General features: G+C 34.9%; 1 protein-coding gene across 1 annotated transcript in view; it reads right to left on the reverse strand.

Moving 5' to 3' along the window:
• Positions 1-8,603: 8,603 nt before the first annotated feature.
• The window catches only part of LOC141337905 (NACHT, LRR and PYD domains-containing protein 3-like), a 36,899-nt gene continuing 24,972 nt past the window's right edge, over positions 8,604-20,530 (reverse strand). The window contains exons 8-13 of the mRNA XM_073843481.1: positions 18,269-18,442; positions 17,509-17,679; positions 13,918-14,091; positions 13,094-13,267; positions 12,745-12,906; positions 8,604-8,625 (exon numbers count right to left, since the gene is read on the reverse strand). Coding sequence (XP_073699582.1) covers positions 8,604-8,625; positions 12,745-12,906; positions 13,094-13,267; positions 13,918-14,091; positions 17,509-17,679; positions 18,269-18,442 — 877 coding nt within the window. The remainder of the gene's footprint in view (positions 8,626-12,744; positions 12,907-13,093; positions 13,268-13,917; positions 14,092-17,508; positions 17,680-18,268; positions 18,443-20,530) is intronic.

Raw genomic sequence — 20,530 nt, forward strand, 5'->3', positions numbered from 1 at the left:
TTTAGCTTTGCGAGTTCAGTGGTGTATTTTAATCACGTCTTCGTTTCTGCAGACGCCATCAAACTGGCATTGTACATTGTCCTCAGCCCAAATACTCAGAAGAGCCCTGGTATCTTCCACAGACCAGGGGCCTCATTTATAAAACTTTCTTACGCACTGATTTAATCTTAGAGTGTTCGTACGATCAAATCCACGTCAAAGTACAGATTTATAAAAACCGTCTATGACGTGGAAAAGTACTTATCTCCACGTCAGATTCCAGCTTGGCGTACGACCGTTTCCTTGTGGTAATGCCTGGTATTGCAGATAGTTCAGCCACTATAATTTGATTTCTTGCGCTCCTGTTTACTTGCCATTGTCACAGAGTTTTTGCTTTAGGAATGAGCTCATTTTATATGTTAATTAATTAAGCAGGGGCGTTTCGACGGCGGAACATTCAGCTGCACACAATTCCACGATCATTTGTGATTTATAACCGAATGACTGGCGTACGCATGGATTTCGTGGTAGGCCCCTACGTTCGTTTTCTCTGAATCGCTCTTACGATCAAATCAGAAAAGTTCTTAGATAAAATCAAGGATGGTTTCTACGCAAGTCTTTATAAATGAGGCCCCAGTACTGACAATTCTTCATTTTAAGTTTTTGAGTTCTTTGCTCGACGTAATACAGCGAAATGCGCATCTTACCGTAGACACACTTTTACCTGACTGCACGCTTATCGAAACTTTGCATAAACTCCGCCTTTCACTTTGACCACTCCTCAAGCCCCAGCTGGTCTGCTTTGGCCCAAGGTTTTCGTCGGGCCGAAAAACCCGGACCATTGTCCCTGAGGAAGCACTGACGAGGCACGATCAGGCCCCGGAAGTGACAGTGGAAACGCGGCTAATGTATTTGTGTGCTAAACTATTATTTCTGATGTAAACTAGTCTTTGTACTTCACTCATGTTCAATATGGATGTAAAAGTCATTCTTCACATGAGCAATAATGTGTTTGTCATACTATTTGTCAGACAGTTTTTTCCACAGGTGGAGGGTGAACAGCTCCAGGGTAAGGCTAACTAGAAACATCATAAACTCATCCTTTTAGGAAAAAAACAGACGAGGATGTCATGTAGGCTAACAAAATATTTTAATGGTACTGAATTGTATTTAATGTGATTACAAGTTAATAAAACATTAGAAATTCATAATTATAACATTTCATTTTGACAGTTGAAGCTTTAACTCTCCAAACTCCAAACTCAGTCCAGATCTTCAGACTGATCTGACTCCAGCTGCTGGATCTTTTCTAACTGATCCGAATTACACTTTTCCTAAAAATGACAATTAAAACTGGTAATAATCCCATAGACTTACAATGAGGGAATGTTCAAATGATCAACACTATTCAAACTCACACTGACAAAACTCCCACAATCCCTTGAGACTCAATCAAACTGCCCTTCTATGTAGACTCTATGGAGACTCATTCAAACTCATGCTAGCAACATGTTATGCTGAGTTCAGACTGCACGATTTTAGCCCCGATTTTGACTCACTGGCAGGTTTTGAGAAATCGCCAACAAATGCCCGAAATCACAGGCAAATCGGTGCTGGTTCACGTGAGTGACAATCACACAGTGTGAACTATCAAAGACGCGATCTGAGAGAATCGCCGACACCCGTGAGATATTTGACATGCTAAATATCTGGACTTGTCGGCAATTCAAAATCATGAATCGTGTGAAATGTGTTCTGACTGAAAATAACATTGGTGATTATCTACAGCCAATGAGAGAGCAACATCCAGCCAGCGGGAAGTTGGGGGTGGAGTTAGAATGGCTTCGGTTTAGAAAAGGGCTTATTTTCCTTTTCTTTTTTTTCGCTGCAAATCAGTGCACATGCAATTTATTAGTAATACATTTGTATTTATGATGTTATTCAGCGCTGTATGTCGGTGTGCTATCGGCGCTGACCACAGTCTTGTTGTTTGTCAGTTAATGATCAGTTAACATGCTTTGGTTTGATTGGTTCTCTGTTTTATTTGCCTTTAATTTATGTGACTTATTTTCTTATTTTCTGCTCTCCCTCTTTCTGTCAATGTAGGTTAAGTGACTGTGAAATGACAGATGAAGGTTGTTCTGCTGTGACTTCAGCTCTGAAATCAAACCTATCACACCTGAGAGAACTGAACCTGAGCAGGAATAAACTAGGAGACTCTGGAGTGAAAAACCTCAGCGATCTACTGATGAACCCACAATTCAAGCTGGAGAAACTAGAGTTAGTATCATTATACTGTACAGCAGTTACAGTCAGATTAAAGTTCACTGTTTAGATTATTTGAAGACAACAGACTCAAGTCACATCATTTATAGTGCTGCATCTTCTGCTTTTTCTCCATCATCAGAAAGATTCAGCAATACTATTAGTTCATGGGTTTGTATGTGTATTAGAAAGAGCATTAAACTTGCTGAAATCTGACATGTTTGCTGTGAAACAAGGCAGAAGTAAAAACAGAATAAAAACAAGTGTAACAAATGACAGTAGATTATTCTGACAGTCACATTTATACTGGACTAATGCTACTTTCACTAAATCTAATTTTATTAGAAATGTGTATTAGAGATTGTACTCTAAAATAACTTTAAATAATTTATGTATTAGATTGTCTTGCATTACTATTATGAATTTATGACCTTGTAAGTGTTAATGTTCCTTTGTGTCTACATTAATCTTATATATTAATCTAAATGAATCCAAATCCAGACTTGGATTGTAACTAGTGTCCTCAAATACTCCTGTCTTGGTTTGTTTCATATCATTAAGATTTCTTGATTTTTCTGGTTTATTAGTGACTGTATAGCATTTGCTGATGATCATCATAGATCTGAGTCATTGTTCTTTCTCTTTCTGTCTTCAGTCTGGATTATTGCAGTATTACAGAGAAACAGTGTCTCATCCTGACTTCAGCTCTGAAATCAAACCCATCACACCTGAGAGAACTGAACCTGAGCTGGAATCAAATCACAAACACAGGAGTGAATGACTTATGTGACGTACTGAAGGATTCACACTGTAAACTGGAGAGATTGAGGTCAGTAACATTCACATACAAGAATCAAAATGATGAAAATCACTTCAACAGTTTAAACCAAAACACTTTCTACTCAATATCTCATGATGAGTGGGTTCATGGGTTCACATTATATTTGGGTCAAATTCTTCTCCTTAATAATTTGTTTGTAAGATGATCTTCTCTTCCTCTGTTTGTCTCTTTCTAGTCTTTATGACTGTGGCATTACAGATGTTTCTTCTTTAACTCAATCTTTGACAAACACAAAAGCACTGCAGTTTCTAAAAGAGCTTGATCTGAGAATCAATATGATTGGAGACTCAAAGCAGCGGCTCATTGATGTGCTACGAGACTCAAACTGTAAACTGAGGTGAGTAAACTTCACTTTGTGATATTAAAGAGATCTTCAATTTCCTCTGATATGTGGACAAATATTAACTTTCAAATATTTGTGAAAGGAGATGATCAAATGATCATCCAGCTTTATTTCCAAGGGTTTGTGTCAGAATGAAATGTAAAGTTGATCAAAATGTTGAACACAAAGGAGGAAAGAGAACAAAAGCAGACTGTCAGAGCTTTATCCAACAACAGCTGCTTTATTAATGCCATCAGTAATAGTGAATCATTCCAGTTTGAAATAGAATTGGTCAGATTGGAGGAAAACGCTGGTAAAATCAGTGCAGATTCCAGCTTCAGCTCACAGCCGTCCAGCATCAGACACAAACAGAATGGAATTCTTGTTCTAAATGTATTATAATTAAAACACAAATACTCTTTTATAAATAAATATTCAAAATCAGGTATAGTCAGTTATCAGTCGGATTACCGGATTTTAATGTTACTTTTTACACAAAAAAAAAACACCTGTGATTGAAATATAGTAACTAATTTGTTTCACTAAACTCTGATTGTCTTCTCTTCTGTTTCACCTTACAGTGTAGATCCACCACCAGTCCCTAATAGACTTGCAGGAAATACCTGGAGTTCAATTACCAAAAGATGATAAATGCTGTCTATCATAGTTTTTTGATCCTGATGAAAGCAGCAGTAAACATCAGATGAGGATCCACAGAAGAGTTTCACTACTGTGTCTATGAGGAGAAAGACATTTGTGATAAATGTGTGAATGTGATCCATACAGGTGAAGAGACTCAGACTTTACAATCAAATAATGCAGCATGTGTGTTAGAAACATGTGATACTGAATGATTCATGTTGATTTAGTATTCAAGCAAATGATGCTTTTTTTTATTGAAAGCTGAAACAGGAGGAAGACGCTCAGATGAGTCTGTCTGGCTCTTCAGTTTAATAATATTTGTATTAAACTCATCCATAATGATTCAAATGTTTAAATGTGATTGCCAAGTGCAGCACTTAAATGTGTCAAAGATATAAAACAAGTCTACAATGTGAAATTAAAACATTGACATGATCTCTCTTACATGTAATACACATTGTTCTTCTATTTAATTGTATATTAAGTTAGCTATGTGTCTGTCTGCTGCTGATGTACAGATGCACAATCACAAATCATCTCATTACAACAAACAAAGCAGAAACACAATGGAAATAAAAGATGGATTGTGCAGTTTTGTCTGGTTAATTGATTAAAACTGACATTTTGACACACAGTGAGTTTGTTAGCATGTTACTAGCATGTTTTAACATGATTAGCAAGTTGTTAGCATATTTCAAGCATGATTAGCAAATTGTTAGCATGTGTCTAGCATGATTACCATGTTGCTAGCATGATTCAAGCATGATTAGCAAGTTGCTAACATTTTTCTAGCATGACTACCAAATTGTTGTCATGTTTTTAACATAATTAGCAAGCTACGAGCATGTTGCTAGCATGATTAGCAGGTTGCTAGCAAGTTGTTAGCATTTGTCTAACATGATTAGCGCGTTGCTAGCATGATTACCAAGTTCCTACCATGTTTCTACCATGTTCGCAAATTGTTAGCATGTGTCTAGCATGATTACCATGCTGCTAGCATGATTTACCTAAAGTTGCTAGCATGATTCAAACATGATTACCAAGTTACTAACATGACATTAACATGATTAGCAAGTTGCTAACATTTTTCTACCATGATTACCAAGTTGTTGTCATGTTTTAGCATGATTAGCAAGTTGCTAGAATGTCACTAGCATGTTAAAATATTTTAATTATTCATAGATATTTTGAGGACAAAGTTTTAACAAATATGTTTTTTGCATTAACTTATTGAATTATTCAAATATTAATAGATCATGTTATCTACATTTTTCATTTACGTGTATTCCTTCTAATTAAGGTGAAAACAGTTTGAAAAACGCTTTTTAGAAATATTTTTTACTTATTTTTAAGCATTTTATTATTTAATGTAATTGAAATTTGCATACACTGAGTTGATTTCTATATCTATTATCTGTTCATTAGCCTTGAAAAGTGTTTGAAGCAGCTGTCTTTATGCAGATCAGAGCCATAGAGAAAGAGAGTTGCGACACGCTTTGATCTCACCGCGGCGCGTCACGTGGTTCACGGAGCTCTCTATAGCTCCAAACAACTCCGCGCTGTCAATGTGTTTGAATGGGTTTAAGTAGGATAGACAGCAGTTTACTATATTTGCAGCAATTTCGAGTAATTATTAACACATAATGTGCATTGGTTGTGTATTGATAACTTCTCTGAATACAGTTTACAATCGCATTTTATTCTGGCGAGTGATAAAGAGACATAATTAATATGTTCTCATACTCTTTGGCAGTCAAATGTGACCAAACACCAACAAGTGTAGCTTTTATTCAATTAAATAATTGTAATATATAGTTCAGTTCTGTTTAGTTAATATTTCGAGGAGTTTTTTTTTTTTTTTTTTTTTTTTTTAACTAAATAATATGTGCAATATTGATCCTGACCATTTAAAAGATAACATTTTCTAATAGAGTATTTATATTATAGTTAGTGTGATATTTAAGGTTAAATACATCTGAATGTGTATTTGGACATGATCAAACACTCTTTTTTATATGTTTCTATTTAACGATTTAATCTTAAACAAAAAAAGTAATTTACTGGTGTTATTTTATGATATTCAAATATACAACACAACTGAATATTATAAAAGCAGGGGCGGATCTACCGGGGTGGCACGGGGTGGCAATTGCCACCCTAAGAAAAAGCCTTGCCACCCCATTTGCCACCCCAGCACTGTCCTAGTGTTCTAAAAATAAAAGAGTTTCCTCGACCGATTTACAGCAGCGACTCTGTATTTTGATGAGATAAAAATAGCGTGCGTCCCAATCATCTATCAGCGTCGCCCTGGAAACCAAGGACGGACAGCAGGAAGAGCTAGTCAGAAGCCAAGCGATCAAGCGAAAACATGCCGGGAGGTTGTCGCATCAGTCCGCGATGGCTTGAAAACGACAAATACGAATTATGTTTAAAATTAGTAGTCGGAGCTCGGCTATTGTGTTTGCCTGTCGGGCTACCAAAATGTTTCACCAGCCTCCCCGACGGACTATCGTAAAGTAGAGGGCTCCTGCGGGTTCTAAACTCCTCAATTTAGTTTTATCAAATTTAAGGCCATAAAAAGTTTTAAATACGTTAAATAGAATAAGAAAATGCTTAAATATAATTTTAAGAGGTCTCAGTTGGGGACGGAAAGACGAGAATCGCGATAGGGCTGGATAAAACTTCAAAAGGCAATGATGTCATTGAATAAATATGCGCGTTGCAAGTTTCAAAAAAGTCAAAACGCAGCACGGATGTCAATTTGCAAATTTTCAGATGTTTATAGTCAGATTATTGCAAATATCGACCCACGTTTTTATGCAACAAACACATAGAGTTGTAAATGTGAAACAAATTAATGTGCTTTCTAAAAATCGAAACAATTAAGACAGTAATATTTATGTTTTAAATAAATATAATCAAATATTTACTTGATTTATCCCTTTTAAAGGTATAAAGGCTGAAATGCCATTGTATAAGACGTTTTGTTTTTGAGAAAATCTGAATTATAGCCTAAGTCATGTCATTTTATGGCTTAATACAGTATGTTACATTGTCCAACCCCACTCATACTGTGTTCATTTTACTTGTGCAGCTCTTAAAAAGGGTCATACATTGCCCTAAATTGATATTTTAAAATTCTGCAGATGCACTGTAAATAGTGAAAAAAAAAAATTCTTCATATTTGTTTGTTTCTGTATTAAAAATATTTTTGATTGCCATTTAGACTCCTATCTGATTTTCTATATTTAAAAATATTGTCTTTTTTTATTTGGGCTAGTTAAATTAATGTTATAATTAATTTTATAGCTTCTTTTTGACTACCTTTTAGTACTTTTAGGCTAAAATGTGAAATGTATTTGTGAAAAACTTGTTTTTGAACTGCAAGTTTTAGAATTTTAGTTTAGTATCGTTTTTTTACAGTCATTTTATACCAGTCATTAATATGTTACCATAGACATTGCCCTACCCCACTCATTCAGTATTACTTTTATTTGTGCAGGTCTTAAAAAATACAAAAATAAAAATACTGGAGATACTCTGTAAATTATATTAATTAAATATTTTAAATTATATAATTTGTATACTGTATGTTGGCTATTTATATTAGGCAATGTTATATGCAATCCAGACAGTTGTTTTTTAATAGCACAATAACATCAGTTTTAAAATGAAGAACTCATGTATGTGAACATGTCATTTACCACAGTGCTGGAAAATCTTGAAAATGCACCTTGAAAGTGCTTGAATTTGACGTGTGAATGGTTAAATAAACTGTTGGTCATAACCTTGTTATTTAGTTTTCGGTCCATGCAAATTTGTTGGTTTGTTAAAAAAGAAGAGATACTTGGATTTAAAGGGACTTTTGTTGCTTTACTTGCACTAAAATTATTGAATTTGTTTTCATGTCTCCTCCAAGATATTTGAATACTTTAAAAGGTCATTTTGTTGCTCTTGTTGCACTGAATACTGTGTTTTATTTTATTCATTTTGAAGATATTTGTTGGTGATTTAAATGTGGTTTCTGTATATTTATTATGTGTTTTTTACTTAAGGAAACTTGATCCACTGAGACTTTGTATCCATATGCAGTCTGCATTGTTTGTCATGCTTTGTAAATTAAACTTGGCATAGACTTAAACTTGCTACAGGTTTGCATAGAACTCAGTAAAGAGAAGTTAAATATACCATACCATCTAATTAAATCTGACTTTCCAATCCAGATATCAGGTTCAAGTCAATCACACATCAGCTTTTATTTAATTTTTATAGGACAATGTAAAAATGTGCACCCTGGTGTATACACCGAATAAGAATAGCGTTCCTTGAATCCACAAAAAAACATGCAAGGATGCTTGCTTCAGTGTTGCCACCCCTCATAATTTTCATGCCACCCCCTTGCCACCCCATGAATAATTTTCTAGATCCGCCCCTGTATAAAAGGCAAGAAAAATGGCATTTAACATCATAGAAAATATAAAAATAGTGTTTAAAAAAGCACAAGGCAACAAATTTCATTCAGCATACATTTTATGGTATTTCTTGAATGCAGTCTTATTGAAACTCATTCAACCTCCTAGAGTGAGAGGAAGATTGCAGAAAGACTAAAAACGTAAAAATATGACAACTAGTATCTGGTTATGGTCGCTATTACGGTGTTTCTCACGTTATCTAACTGCATTTACAGTATAACTGTTTATTTTTTAACGATAAACATTAACTATACCACGCTTCATAAAATACCACGACTGGTCAGTTTTCCAATAGGTCAACTGATGCGTTAAAATGTAAAAAAAAAAAAAAAATTCCTCAGTTCCTATGTGTCACGAATTGAGTCGTCCTGTCATTAACTCTTGCACTACACATCATGGACTTCAGCCCCCACAAGCCACTGCACTAATCACTGCATTCACCTGCTCCCTGTTTCTCACTGCACTGATCACTGCTCACACCTGCAGCTCATTCACACACACACAGCTGCAGCTCATCACACGGACAGCTTATATGCCTCTCACACACACAGCTTCCTCGCGAAGTCTTGTATTGCCCCGGCTGCATTTTTAAGCGTTTTCCCAGTTTCCTAGTCTCCGTGTTTTCAGAGTTTCCTAGTTTATTCCTGGTTTTGTTTCCTGTTTTGCCTTGTTTTGTCTGTTTGTTTCTGTTGTTACTTTGGACTGCCCATTTGGTTTTTGACTCACGCTTGGTTACTGGTTTACTCTCTGGATTATCTTCGCTGTTGTTGTTTGCTGGTGTTGACCCTGTTTGCCCCGACTACGATCTTGACAATAAAATGCTGCAAATGGATCCGCACCTCTCTGACCCTCCTTGTTACAGAAGACTTCGCCGCTACAAGGATCCAGCAGCTAGTATGATGTCTTCCGGTTCCAGCACGCATCCAACAGTACAGCTCATGCGTCTAAAACAAGGTGAGCGGTCTGTTGAGGAGTATGCAAGGGACTTTCTTGAATTGGCTAATCAGTCAACTATGGATGAGGGATGTCTGATGATTTTCTTCCGTGGAGGACTCTTAGAGCCATTGCTCTAACAGTTCATAGACTGTTATCGCGATAACGATATTTCTTCGATATATCGTGCAGCCCTAAACGGCGTCATGTTTTTCCCAAAGCAGTTAAGCACAAACCCCGCCCCGCAGACATGACTCACGTCTCTGGCTTGATTTCATTGGTCAACCCTGATACGCGTCACCTGAGAAGTTTAGACGTAAAACAAGGATTAAGCTTTTATGTCAAAGAACAATATGTTAAAGTTTTATTCTTTTAAATAATTTAAATTTTTGATATGATTGGTTCAATCCTTATATAAAGAAAGCTTTTACATTTACAAGCTGTTGTTGTTCTTGTAAGTTAACACTTTTAAGTCAAACAGATATTTATATTTTAACTTGCTCTTCATTATTGCTTTCAAACAATATTTACCACTCGCAATAATAATTCCAAATGCATTATTATTTTTCATTTAGATTTTTTTTTATTCTTTTATCAAAAGTCTATAATTCGCGATTATTTGTAATATGAAATGTATTTATTAAGAGAAAAACTGAGACTGTAACTCTAACAAATGTGGGTTTGAAAAAGACAAAAAACACCTAACCTTTTATCTAGAGCTAAAATTAACATTTTTATCATTGTACAATCAAAACTGTAGTTATAATTTATGTATTTTAAATCCTAGATCTAAGGAAATATAAGACTGACTAATAAATTTAGAGTATTTATAATTAATGTCTTTCTGTATTCTTATTGAACATTTATAACACTGTTTTTAATGTAATTCAAGTTTAAATGACAAATACCACAGCTGTCCTATTTACTCTCAATGTAATTTATTCTCTGATATTTTGAGCTCATCTATCCATTCCTGTCTTTACCACTGTCCTCAAAATCCCTCATCAGAATCTGAATAACAAAAGGAAAGCGGATGAGCAAAGCACAGCTTACAAGAACTAAAACTGATGAATTCATCAGTCAAAATGAGTATGATATAATATTTTCCTAACAAAAAAAAAAAAAAAAAATCTATATAATATATATTTTTCTTTTGGAAAAGTCATATTCATTTGAATGAAGTAAAACTGATATATTTATGATTAGACTGTAATTTAATGTAACACTTAGAAATGGTGACATTTCATTCAAAATAACGATGAACAGGGGACTTTCAGAAAGTAAATGCACAAATAGACTCTCCTTCACAATTACAAAAAGAGCATTTATAATCGATATCCAGTTGAAAATGATTTGGTAAAATAAAGATATTTTATTTTAAATGACTTTAGTTTGATTTGTTATACAGTAATGACTAAGAACTTTCTAAAAATATTTCACACAAATAAGAAGAAATATTAACAAAGAGAGATCTGACTGATTGGTTCCTGCACTTTTCATGAATTAAATCAAATGTATCTAAAAACAAATATTTGGAGACCTTACTTCCTACAGTCTTACACCAAGTGCCTGATTTCTGAGCAGAGAAAGTATTTGACAGAGACAGAGTTCATGACAATACAATATTCTAGAGCTGAAATATGACACTTACATTTAAGACATAGATCATTAATACTCAAAAACCATTATTCAACAGCTGACCGTCACAAACCAATATCTAAAACAGTATTTATTGTTTGTTTGTGTGATATTTATTCCAAATAAAAAAGGAGAAAAATCAAACACAACATAAGATCATTTAAGAGGATTTTGTTAACATCAAAACTACATCTAAGAAAAAGAAAACAGACAACAAGCTGTTTAAAGAAATGGTTAGAGAAAATACTCCACATAGAACTATTATTTTTAACTAATTGTTTTAAACCATTTATTTTATTAGTGCTTTTTGTACTGTTGAGAATGGAATGAAATTCATTTGTAGAACTAAAAGTAAAAATGTAGGAAAACAAACACTTTTATTTTAAAATCTGAAAAGACTTGTGATTGTGCATCTGTACATCAGCAACAGACAGACACATAGCTAACTTAATATACAATTAAATAGAAGAACAATGTGTATTACATGTAAGAGAGATCATGTCAATGTTTTCACATTTAAACATTTGAATCATTATGGATGAGTTTAATACAAATATTATTAAACTGAAGAGCCAGACAGACTCATCTGAGCGTCTTCCTCCTGTTTCAGCTTTCAATAAAACAAAAGCATCATTTGCTTGAATACTAAATCAACATGAATCATTCAGTATCACATGTTTCTAACACACATGCTGCATTATTTGATTGTAAAGTCTGAGTCTCTTCACCTGTATGGATCACATTCACACATTTATCACACATTTCTTTCTCCTCATAGACACAGTAGTGAAGCTCTTCTGTGGATCCTCACCTGATGTTCACTGCTCCTTTCATCAGGATCCAACAACTAAGATAGACAGCATTTAGCATCTTTTGGCGAGAGAGAGAGAGAAATCAGTGTTCGGGGAAAAAAAATGCAAATCAGTTATTACTATTACTCTTTTAAAGTTAAAGTTACATTTAGATGATGTTGCCTAGATATTTCTAAAACGATATTTGTGTTTTAAATACATTTGAACATCCATTCATATGTTTGTCTGTTTGTGTGACTCCTGTTGAGACACTATAAAGAGAAACACATGCTAATGAGTGAACGCCAAATATAATAAACCACAAGAACAAATACTAATGTGATTTTACCTCCAAACAAAACCCTTTCAGTTCAATGTTCCACTAGTTAAAGCTGTTTTTCCTCTAGTTTCAACATTTGTATTGGTCTCAGTAAATAAGTGAAAGTAAAGTAAGTGTAAAGTAATGTGACGTGTTGCTTGTCAAAGTAAAAACACACAAGAGACAGAGACATTGATCATGTGATGCTGGACGGCTGTGAGCTGAAGCTGGAATCTGCACTGATTTTACCAGCGTTTTCCTCCAATCTGACCAAATCTATTTCAAACTGGAATGATTCACTATTACTGATGGCATTAATAAAGCAGCTGTTGTTGGATAAAGCTCTGACAGTCTGCTTTTGTTCTCTTTCCTCCTTTGTGTTCAACATTTTGATCAACTTTACATTTCATTCTGACACAAACCCTTTGAAATAAAGCTTGATGATCATTTGATCATCTCCTGTCACAAATATTTGAAAGTTAATATTTGTCCATATTTGTAATTGAAGATCTCTTTAATATCACAAAGTGAAGTTTACTCACCTCAGTTCACAGTTTGAGTCTCGTAGCACATCAATGAGCCGCTGCTTTGAGTCTCCAATCTTATTACCTCTCAGATCAAGCTCTTTTAGAAACTGCAGTGCTTTTGTGTTTGTCAAAGACTGAGTTAAAGAAGAAACATCTGTAATGCCACAGTATTGAAGACTAGAAAAGGACAAACAGAGGAAGAGAAGATCATCTTACAAACAAATCATTAAGGAGAAGAATTTGACCCAAATATAATGTGAACCCATGAACCCACTCATCATGAGATATTGAGTAGAAAGTGTTTTGGTTTAAACTGTTGAAGTGATTTTCATCATTTTGATTCTTGTATGTGAATGTTACTGACCTCAATCTCTCCAGTTTACAGTGTGAATCCTTCAGTACGTCACATAAGTCATTCACTCCTGTATTTCTTATTTGATTCCCGCTCAGGTTCAGTTCTCTCAGGTGTGATGGGTTTGATTTCAGAGCTGAAGTCAGGATGAGACACTGTTTCTCTGTAATACTGCAATAAAACAGACTGAAGACAGAAAGAGAAAGAACAATGACTCAGATCTATGATGATCATCAGCAAATGCTATACAGTCACTAATAAACCAGAAAAATCATGAAATCTTAATGATATGAAACAAACCAAGACAGGAGTATTTGAGGACACTAGTTACAATCCAAGTCTGGATTTGTCCTCAATCAACAAGTGCATTTTATTAATTTAGATTAATATACAGGATTAATGTAGACACAAAAGAAAAATAAATTCATAATTGTAATGCAAGACCATCTAATACATTAATAAATTATTTTAACTTATTTTAGAGTACAATCTCTAAACACACATTTCTAATAAAAGCAGATTTAGTGAAAGTAGCATTAGTCCAGTATAAATGTGACTGTCAGAATAATCTACTGTCATTTGTTACACTTGTTTTTATTCAGTTTTCACTTCTGTCTTGTTTCACAGCAAACATGTCAGATTTCAGCAAGTTTAATGCTCTTTCTAATACACATACAAACCCATGAACTAATAGTATTGCTGAATCTTTCTGATGATGGAGAAAAAGCAGAAGATGCAGCACTATAAATGATGTGACTTGAGTCTGTTGTCTTCAAATAATATAAACAGTGAACTTTAATCTGACTGTAACTGCTGTACAGTATAATGATACTAACTCTAGTTTCTCCAGCTTGAATTGTGGGTTCATCAGTAGATCACTGAGGTCTTTCACTCCAGAGTCTCCTAGTTTATTCCAGCTCAGGTCCAGTTCTCTCAGGTGTGATGGGTTTGATTTCAGAGCTGAAGACACATCAGAACAACCTTCATCTGTCATTTCACAGTCTCTTAACCTACATTGGCAGAAAGAGGGAGAGCAGAAAATAAGTCACATAATTTATCATAAGCAAATAAAACAGAGGAAAAAAGATCAATTTTTATATTTCAGCAGATTAGAGATTTCAGTTATTTTTCCCGAACCAATAAAACCAAAGCATGTTAACTGATCATTAACTGACAAACAACAAGACTGTGATCAGAGCCGATAGCACACCGACATACAGCACTGAATAACATCATAAATACACAACTAGATCAACAAGATCATCAAGACACACTTTAAGATGCCTTGAGAAAGCCTGGACCAGAAAGTTTGAAAAGTTTAAAGAAGTTTAAAAAGTTTAAAATTAGGTGCAGCAGTCAGACATTTTAGTCTCAGAAGAAGAAGAAGAAGAAGAAGAAGTTTAAATAGCATTTCAGTAAGCTGTCTTTACACAAATATAATGTGAACCCATGAACCCACTCATCATGAGATATTGAGTATAAAGTGTTTTGGTTTAAACTGTTGAAGTGATTTTCATCATTTTGATTCTTGTATGTGAATGTTACTGACCTCAATCTCTCCAGTTTACAGTGTGAATCCTTCAGTACGTCACATAAGTCATTCACTCCTGTGTTTGTTATTTGATTCTCGCTCAGGTCCAGTTCTCTCAGGTGTGATGGGTTTGATTTCAGAGCTGAAGTCAGGATGAGACACTGTTTCTCTGTAATACTGCAATAAATCAGACTGAAGACAGAAAGAGAAAGAACAATGACTCAGATCTATGATGATCATCAGCAAATGTTATACAGTCACTAATAAACCAGAAAAATCATAAAAATCTTAATGATATGAAACAAACCAAGACAGGAGTATTTGAGGACACTAGTTACAATCCAAGTCTGGACCCATCCTCAGTCAACAAATAATGAATGAATACATAGAATCAATATAGAAACAAAAGTACAATTAACTAAATTAAATGTCTATTTTTTTACATTTTTAATGGACTAAAATCATTAAATCAATCAAATCAAATAATTTTTAATCTATTTCAGAGTGTAGTTTACAATTTCTAACTATACAAATATATTAAATAATATGCATTTCTCTTCATAAAAAAATTACAGAAATATACCATTAGTCCGGTATAAATCTGTCAGAATCATCTTCTGTCATTTGTTAGACTGTTTTTTTGGTTAGTTTTCACCTCTGTTTTGTTTCACAGCAAAGATGTCAAGAGTCCAGTGGTCCTAATCTAAACAGTGAACTTTAATCTGACTGTAACTGCTGTACAGTATAATGATACTAACTCTAGTTTCTCCAGCTTGAATTGTGGGTTCATCAGTAGATCACTGAGGTTTTTCACTCCAGAGTCTCCTAGTTTATTCCTGCTCAGGTTCAGTTCTCTCAGGTGTGATGGGTTTGATTTCAGAGCTGAAGTCAGGATGAGACACTGTTTCTCTGTAATACTGCATTCACACAGACTGAAGACAGAAAGAAGAATGATCGTAAAAAACAATATTAATGTCACTTTTCCTTATTCCTCACTGTTCTAGCTCATACTAAACTGAATAATGTCTCAAACTTTGTATTATGAGCACTTCCTGTGTTTATTTGCTTCTTTATGATGAATTGTTACTTGTTTTCCTAAATTGTAAGATGCTTTGGATAAAAGTGTCTGCTGTATGAATAAATGTAAATGTAGATCTATGCGGATCATCTTATTGAAGAGCTACAGTAGCTGTAGATGATTGTGATAAATGATACAGAAATACAATATGATTGGTTGATTCTAACATGCTGCAGTCTAAAAGTGTCTGCTCTTTAAGAGCGTAAGGCCCATCTTCACTCTCTCATTGTGTGTTTGCTGTGAACACAGGAGTTATGTTGATGTGAGTGTGGTGTTTGTGACATGAGCTCTGTTCATAAAAGTATCATGTACTGTAACTGCTGTACAGTATATTGATACTGTCTACTATTGTCATAAATCACTTTAGTCTCACAGATCAATGTTCAAACATACTGTAGACTAAACAATTACAAGCCAACAACAAAGACAGTTTGCTTATAACAATATTATACTTTGCACATGTGTTTAATTAATGAACAAACATATTTCCTTAAACTGAAGACATTCAGATAAGTTTTGAAAAGGCAGTTGATTTGCTTTAGTGCTGCACTGATCAGTACATTTGAGGCAGATACTGATCACTGATTCTTAAAATGCTCTTGTTCAGTTTTTACAATTTACAGTATATGCTGCACCAAAATTAGACATTTTACATTTTGATAAACACAAACTTTAAATTAAAAGCAGTTATGAATAGTTGTCAAAACTACATGAAAAATTACAACTTAAATTGAATTTGTAAATGAAAAATATACATACAGTATATATTCATACTCTATGACAAAAATATATTACAAACTAGGTTAGTGGATAATTCAGTAGCAAAAGTTATTCTAGAAAAATCACTGCACAATATTAATAATTTTATAAATTCAAACATTTTGTGAAAAATAAAACATTGAGTGGGGAACAAATTAAAGTGCAGCACTGAATCTGGTAAAATGTAACTCATAGCTATTTGCATTGTGGCTATAAAAGGCATTAATGAAAAACTATATATGTCCACATAAATATAAATACTATAAAATTGAAATATTTTAAATGGGGCATCAACATATGATAGATAGGACAAAACAGTTGTCGCATCCGGTGTGCAAAATGATGTGCTTGAAGCAACACAGAGTCACAGCACACAACTCTTGACATTAAAATGTTGAAATCACAAAGGGAAGAGATATTGATGTGTGGTGTATTATATCTGTGAAACAGTTTATTAAGGCTTTTCTTTTAACAGTTTTACATTTCAGTTAATGTGCAAGTTAAAAACTAGTCTTTGTTACGCTGTGTTGTTCAACAGACATCTGGAAACATGATTTAGAACAACAAAAACAGCCATATATATGCAAAATCATAGACATTTATCTACAATCAATAATAATGGGAACACTGAAATATCTTGGAGAGAGTTTTATGGAGCTGACTGTTGTAACTGAACACGACCAGAGTTTGATTTGAACAGAGAATGGCTGACAGACGCAGCAGAGAAAAGAGTTTACATTAACTTTAGTGTAAGGCCTTAAATATCTGTATCTCACATTAAACAATCTAATAGGTTCAGAAAACTTGTAATATTGTGTTTGTATGCCTTTTGTTTGGTTTAATAGAAACACAGAACAGTTCACAGAATACTGGATTTAGATCGGCCTTGTCTGACCATTACACCCGATCCAGCAAGAAATAGTAGTATCTTCACATTAGTGGCTCTTTGTGATGCTGAGAAAAACTGCTCTGACTCAAACTAATGAGGAAATATGATCAACTACAATAACAGTACTATTAAAAGTAATGTAAGATTTGAACTAAAGCAGCAATACTCACATCAGTGTGTTGAGTTGACAGTGTTTATCCTCCAGTAGAGCAGAGATCTGATTCACTTCTGTGTCTCCTAGTTTATGTTCACTCAGATTCAGCTCTCTCAGGAGTAATGGGTTTTTACCCACAATTCCAGTCACATACTGAAACCCTTCATCTGCAGCAGGACCCAAAAACCTGCAGAAGAGAAGATGAAGCAAGCAAGATCAACTTAGTTCTGATTTAAAGGTCCATTGCATCACAAAAAAGCTTTACTATTCTAAGATGAGATCTAGTAATTGCAAAATGTTTCTTTAAACATTTAAACACACAAATACATAAATATTCAAAAACAAAGTCTAATAGTCACAATTATTGGAAAGAAACTAGAGGGACACTCAGTCCTAAAGCAAACACAGGAGAACAGAAATGTCCCACAGAGCAGAAGAGCAAAACCTCACTAGATCATGATTTTCAGTTTACAAATACAGAGTGTGCCTCAAGATCTTTCAGAAGGAGTGAGAAACATCAGCACAGAGAAAACTGGCTTCTGAAACTGAATGGTTTTGCACCAAGGGTCTGAGAGTAACACATTTTTAATTCTCTGTATGTATGTGCTGTATATGTGGCAGAATTGACAATAAAGCAGACTTTGACTTTGATCATCAGTTCAAAAAAAACCACAGCATCTGATATGATTATTCTGATGAAACATTGTCCAGATTATTGTATAGCTGAAAAAAAAATACACGATTTATTTGTGTACCATTATTTGATCAGGTCTCACCTCAGTGTCTTGAGTTGACAGTTTGGATCCTGTAGTAAATGATTGAGCTCCTTCACTCCTGATTGTCCAGGATCATTTCCTGTGAGATCCAGCTCTATCAGGTGTGAAGGGTTTGATCTCAGAGCTGAAGCCAGAGCTTTATAACCTTCTTCAGTGATACTGCAGTTTGAAAGTCTAGAACCAGAATGAAAATGTCACATTCAGATGATTAATCAGTTATTCTAGAAATGACCTAAACAATGAAAATGCCTAAACACAATTATACAGGTCCTTTTCAAAAAAATTAGCATATTGTGATAAAGTTCATTATTTTCTGTAATGTACTGATAAACATTAGACTTTCATATATTTTAGATTCATTACACACGACTGAAGTAGTTCAAGCCTTTTATTGTTTTAAATCTGGATGATTTTGGCATACAGCTCATGAAAACCCAAAATTCCAAAAATCTCAAAAAATTTGCATATTTCATCCGACCAATAAAAGAAAGGTGTTTTTAATACAAAAAAGTCAACCTTCAAATAATTATGTTCAGTTATGCACTCAATACTTGGTCGGGAATCCTTTTGCAGAAATGACTGCTTCAATGCGGCGTGGCATGGAGGCAATCAGCCTGTGGCACTGCTGAGGTGTTATGGAGGCCCAGGATGCTTCGATAGCGGCCTTAAGCTCATCCAGAGTGTTGGGTCTTGCATCTCTCAACTTTCTCTTCACAATATCCCACAGATTCTCTATGGGGTTCAGGTCAGGAGAGTTGGCAGGCCAATTGAGCACAGTAATACCATGGTCAGTAAACCATTTACCAGTGGTTTTGGCATTGTGAGCAGGTGCCAGGTCGTGCTGAAAAATGAAATCTTCATCTCCTTAAAGCTTTTCAGCAGATGGAAGCATGAAGTGCTCCAAAATCTCCTGATAGCTAGCTGCATTGACCCTGCCCTTGCTAAAACACAGTGGACCAACACCAGCAGCTGACATGGCACCCCAGACCATCACTGACTGTGGGTACTTGACACTGGACTTTAGACATTTTGGCATTTCCCTCTCCCCAGTCTTCCTCCAGACTCTGGCACCTTGATTTCCGAATGACATGCAAAATTTGCTTTCATCCGAAAAAAGTACTTTGGACCACTGAGCAACAGTCCAGTGCTGCTTCTCTGTAGCCCAGGTCAGGCGCTTCTGCCGCTGTTTCTGGTTCAAAAGTGGCTTGGCCTGGCGCCTGTACACGGTGGCTCTGGATGTTTCTACTCCAGACTCAATCCACTGCTTCTGCAGGTCCCCCAAGGTCTGGAATCAGTCCTTCTCCACAATCTTCCTCAGGGTCCGGTCACCTCTTCTCATTGTGCAGCGTTTTCTCACTTTTTCCTTCCCACAGACTTCCCACTGAGGTGCCTTGATACAGCACTCTGGGAACAGCCTATTCGTTCAGAAATTTCTTTCTGTGTCTTACCCTCTTGCTTGAGGGTGTCAATGATGGCTTTCTGGACAGCAGTCAGGTCGGCAGTCTTACCCATGATTGCGGTTTTGAGTAATGAACCAGGCTGGGAGTTTTTAAAAGCCTCAGGAATCTTTTGCAGGTGTTTAGAGTTAATTAGTTGATTCAGATGATTAGGTTAATAGCACGTTTTCAAATATATGAAAGTCTAATGTTTATCAGTACATTACAGAAAATAATGAACCCAATATGCTAATTTTTTGAAAGGGACCTGTATTTTATTCCTTATTCAAATGAACTAAAACTTAGTTGTAAAGCAAAATCTGACAAACGAATACTGAATTAAATTGTTAGATATCAATTCACTTTAGTATCTTCAGCTTAAAGTCACATTTCAAGCTTTAACCTTCTGATGCTCCTCATTTGTGAGCTACACTTGTGGTCTTTATTGTCAAAAATGACTAAACACCTGAAATTTACCTTTTGTTTTATGTTTTCAATAAAATCAATGTAATATATTTTTGTTCTGTATAGTACTGTGCAAAAGTCTTATGCCACTAGTATTTTCACCAGATAAAAATGGTTTAAAGTCAGTTATTTCTATCTTTTGCTGTAGTGTGTCAGTAGAAAATATCAGTTTACATTACAGTTAACATTCATGTTGCCATTAATTGTAATAATCCAGTGAGATTTTAGTTTGCACAAGGAGTCTAACAACAGCCAGTGCTCCACACAGAGATCTGATCTCATCATCATCAGTCCGTCTGGAATGACATGAAGAAACAGAACAAACTGAGACAGGCTAAAGGCCTTTTCACACTGAAAGCAA

This window comes from Garra rufa, chromosome 7, assembly GCF_049309525.1.
Source record: "Garra rufa chromosome 7, GarRuf1.0, whole genome shotgun sequence".
Taxonomy (NCBI): Eukaryota; Metazoa; Chordata; class Actinopteri; order Cypriniformes; family Cyprinidae; genus Garra; species Garra rufa.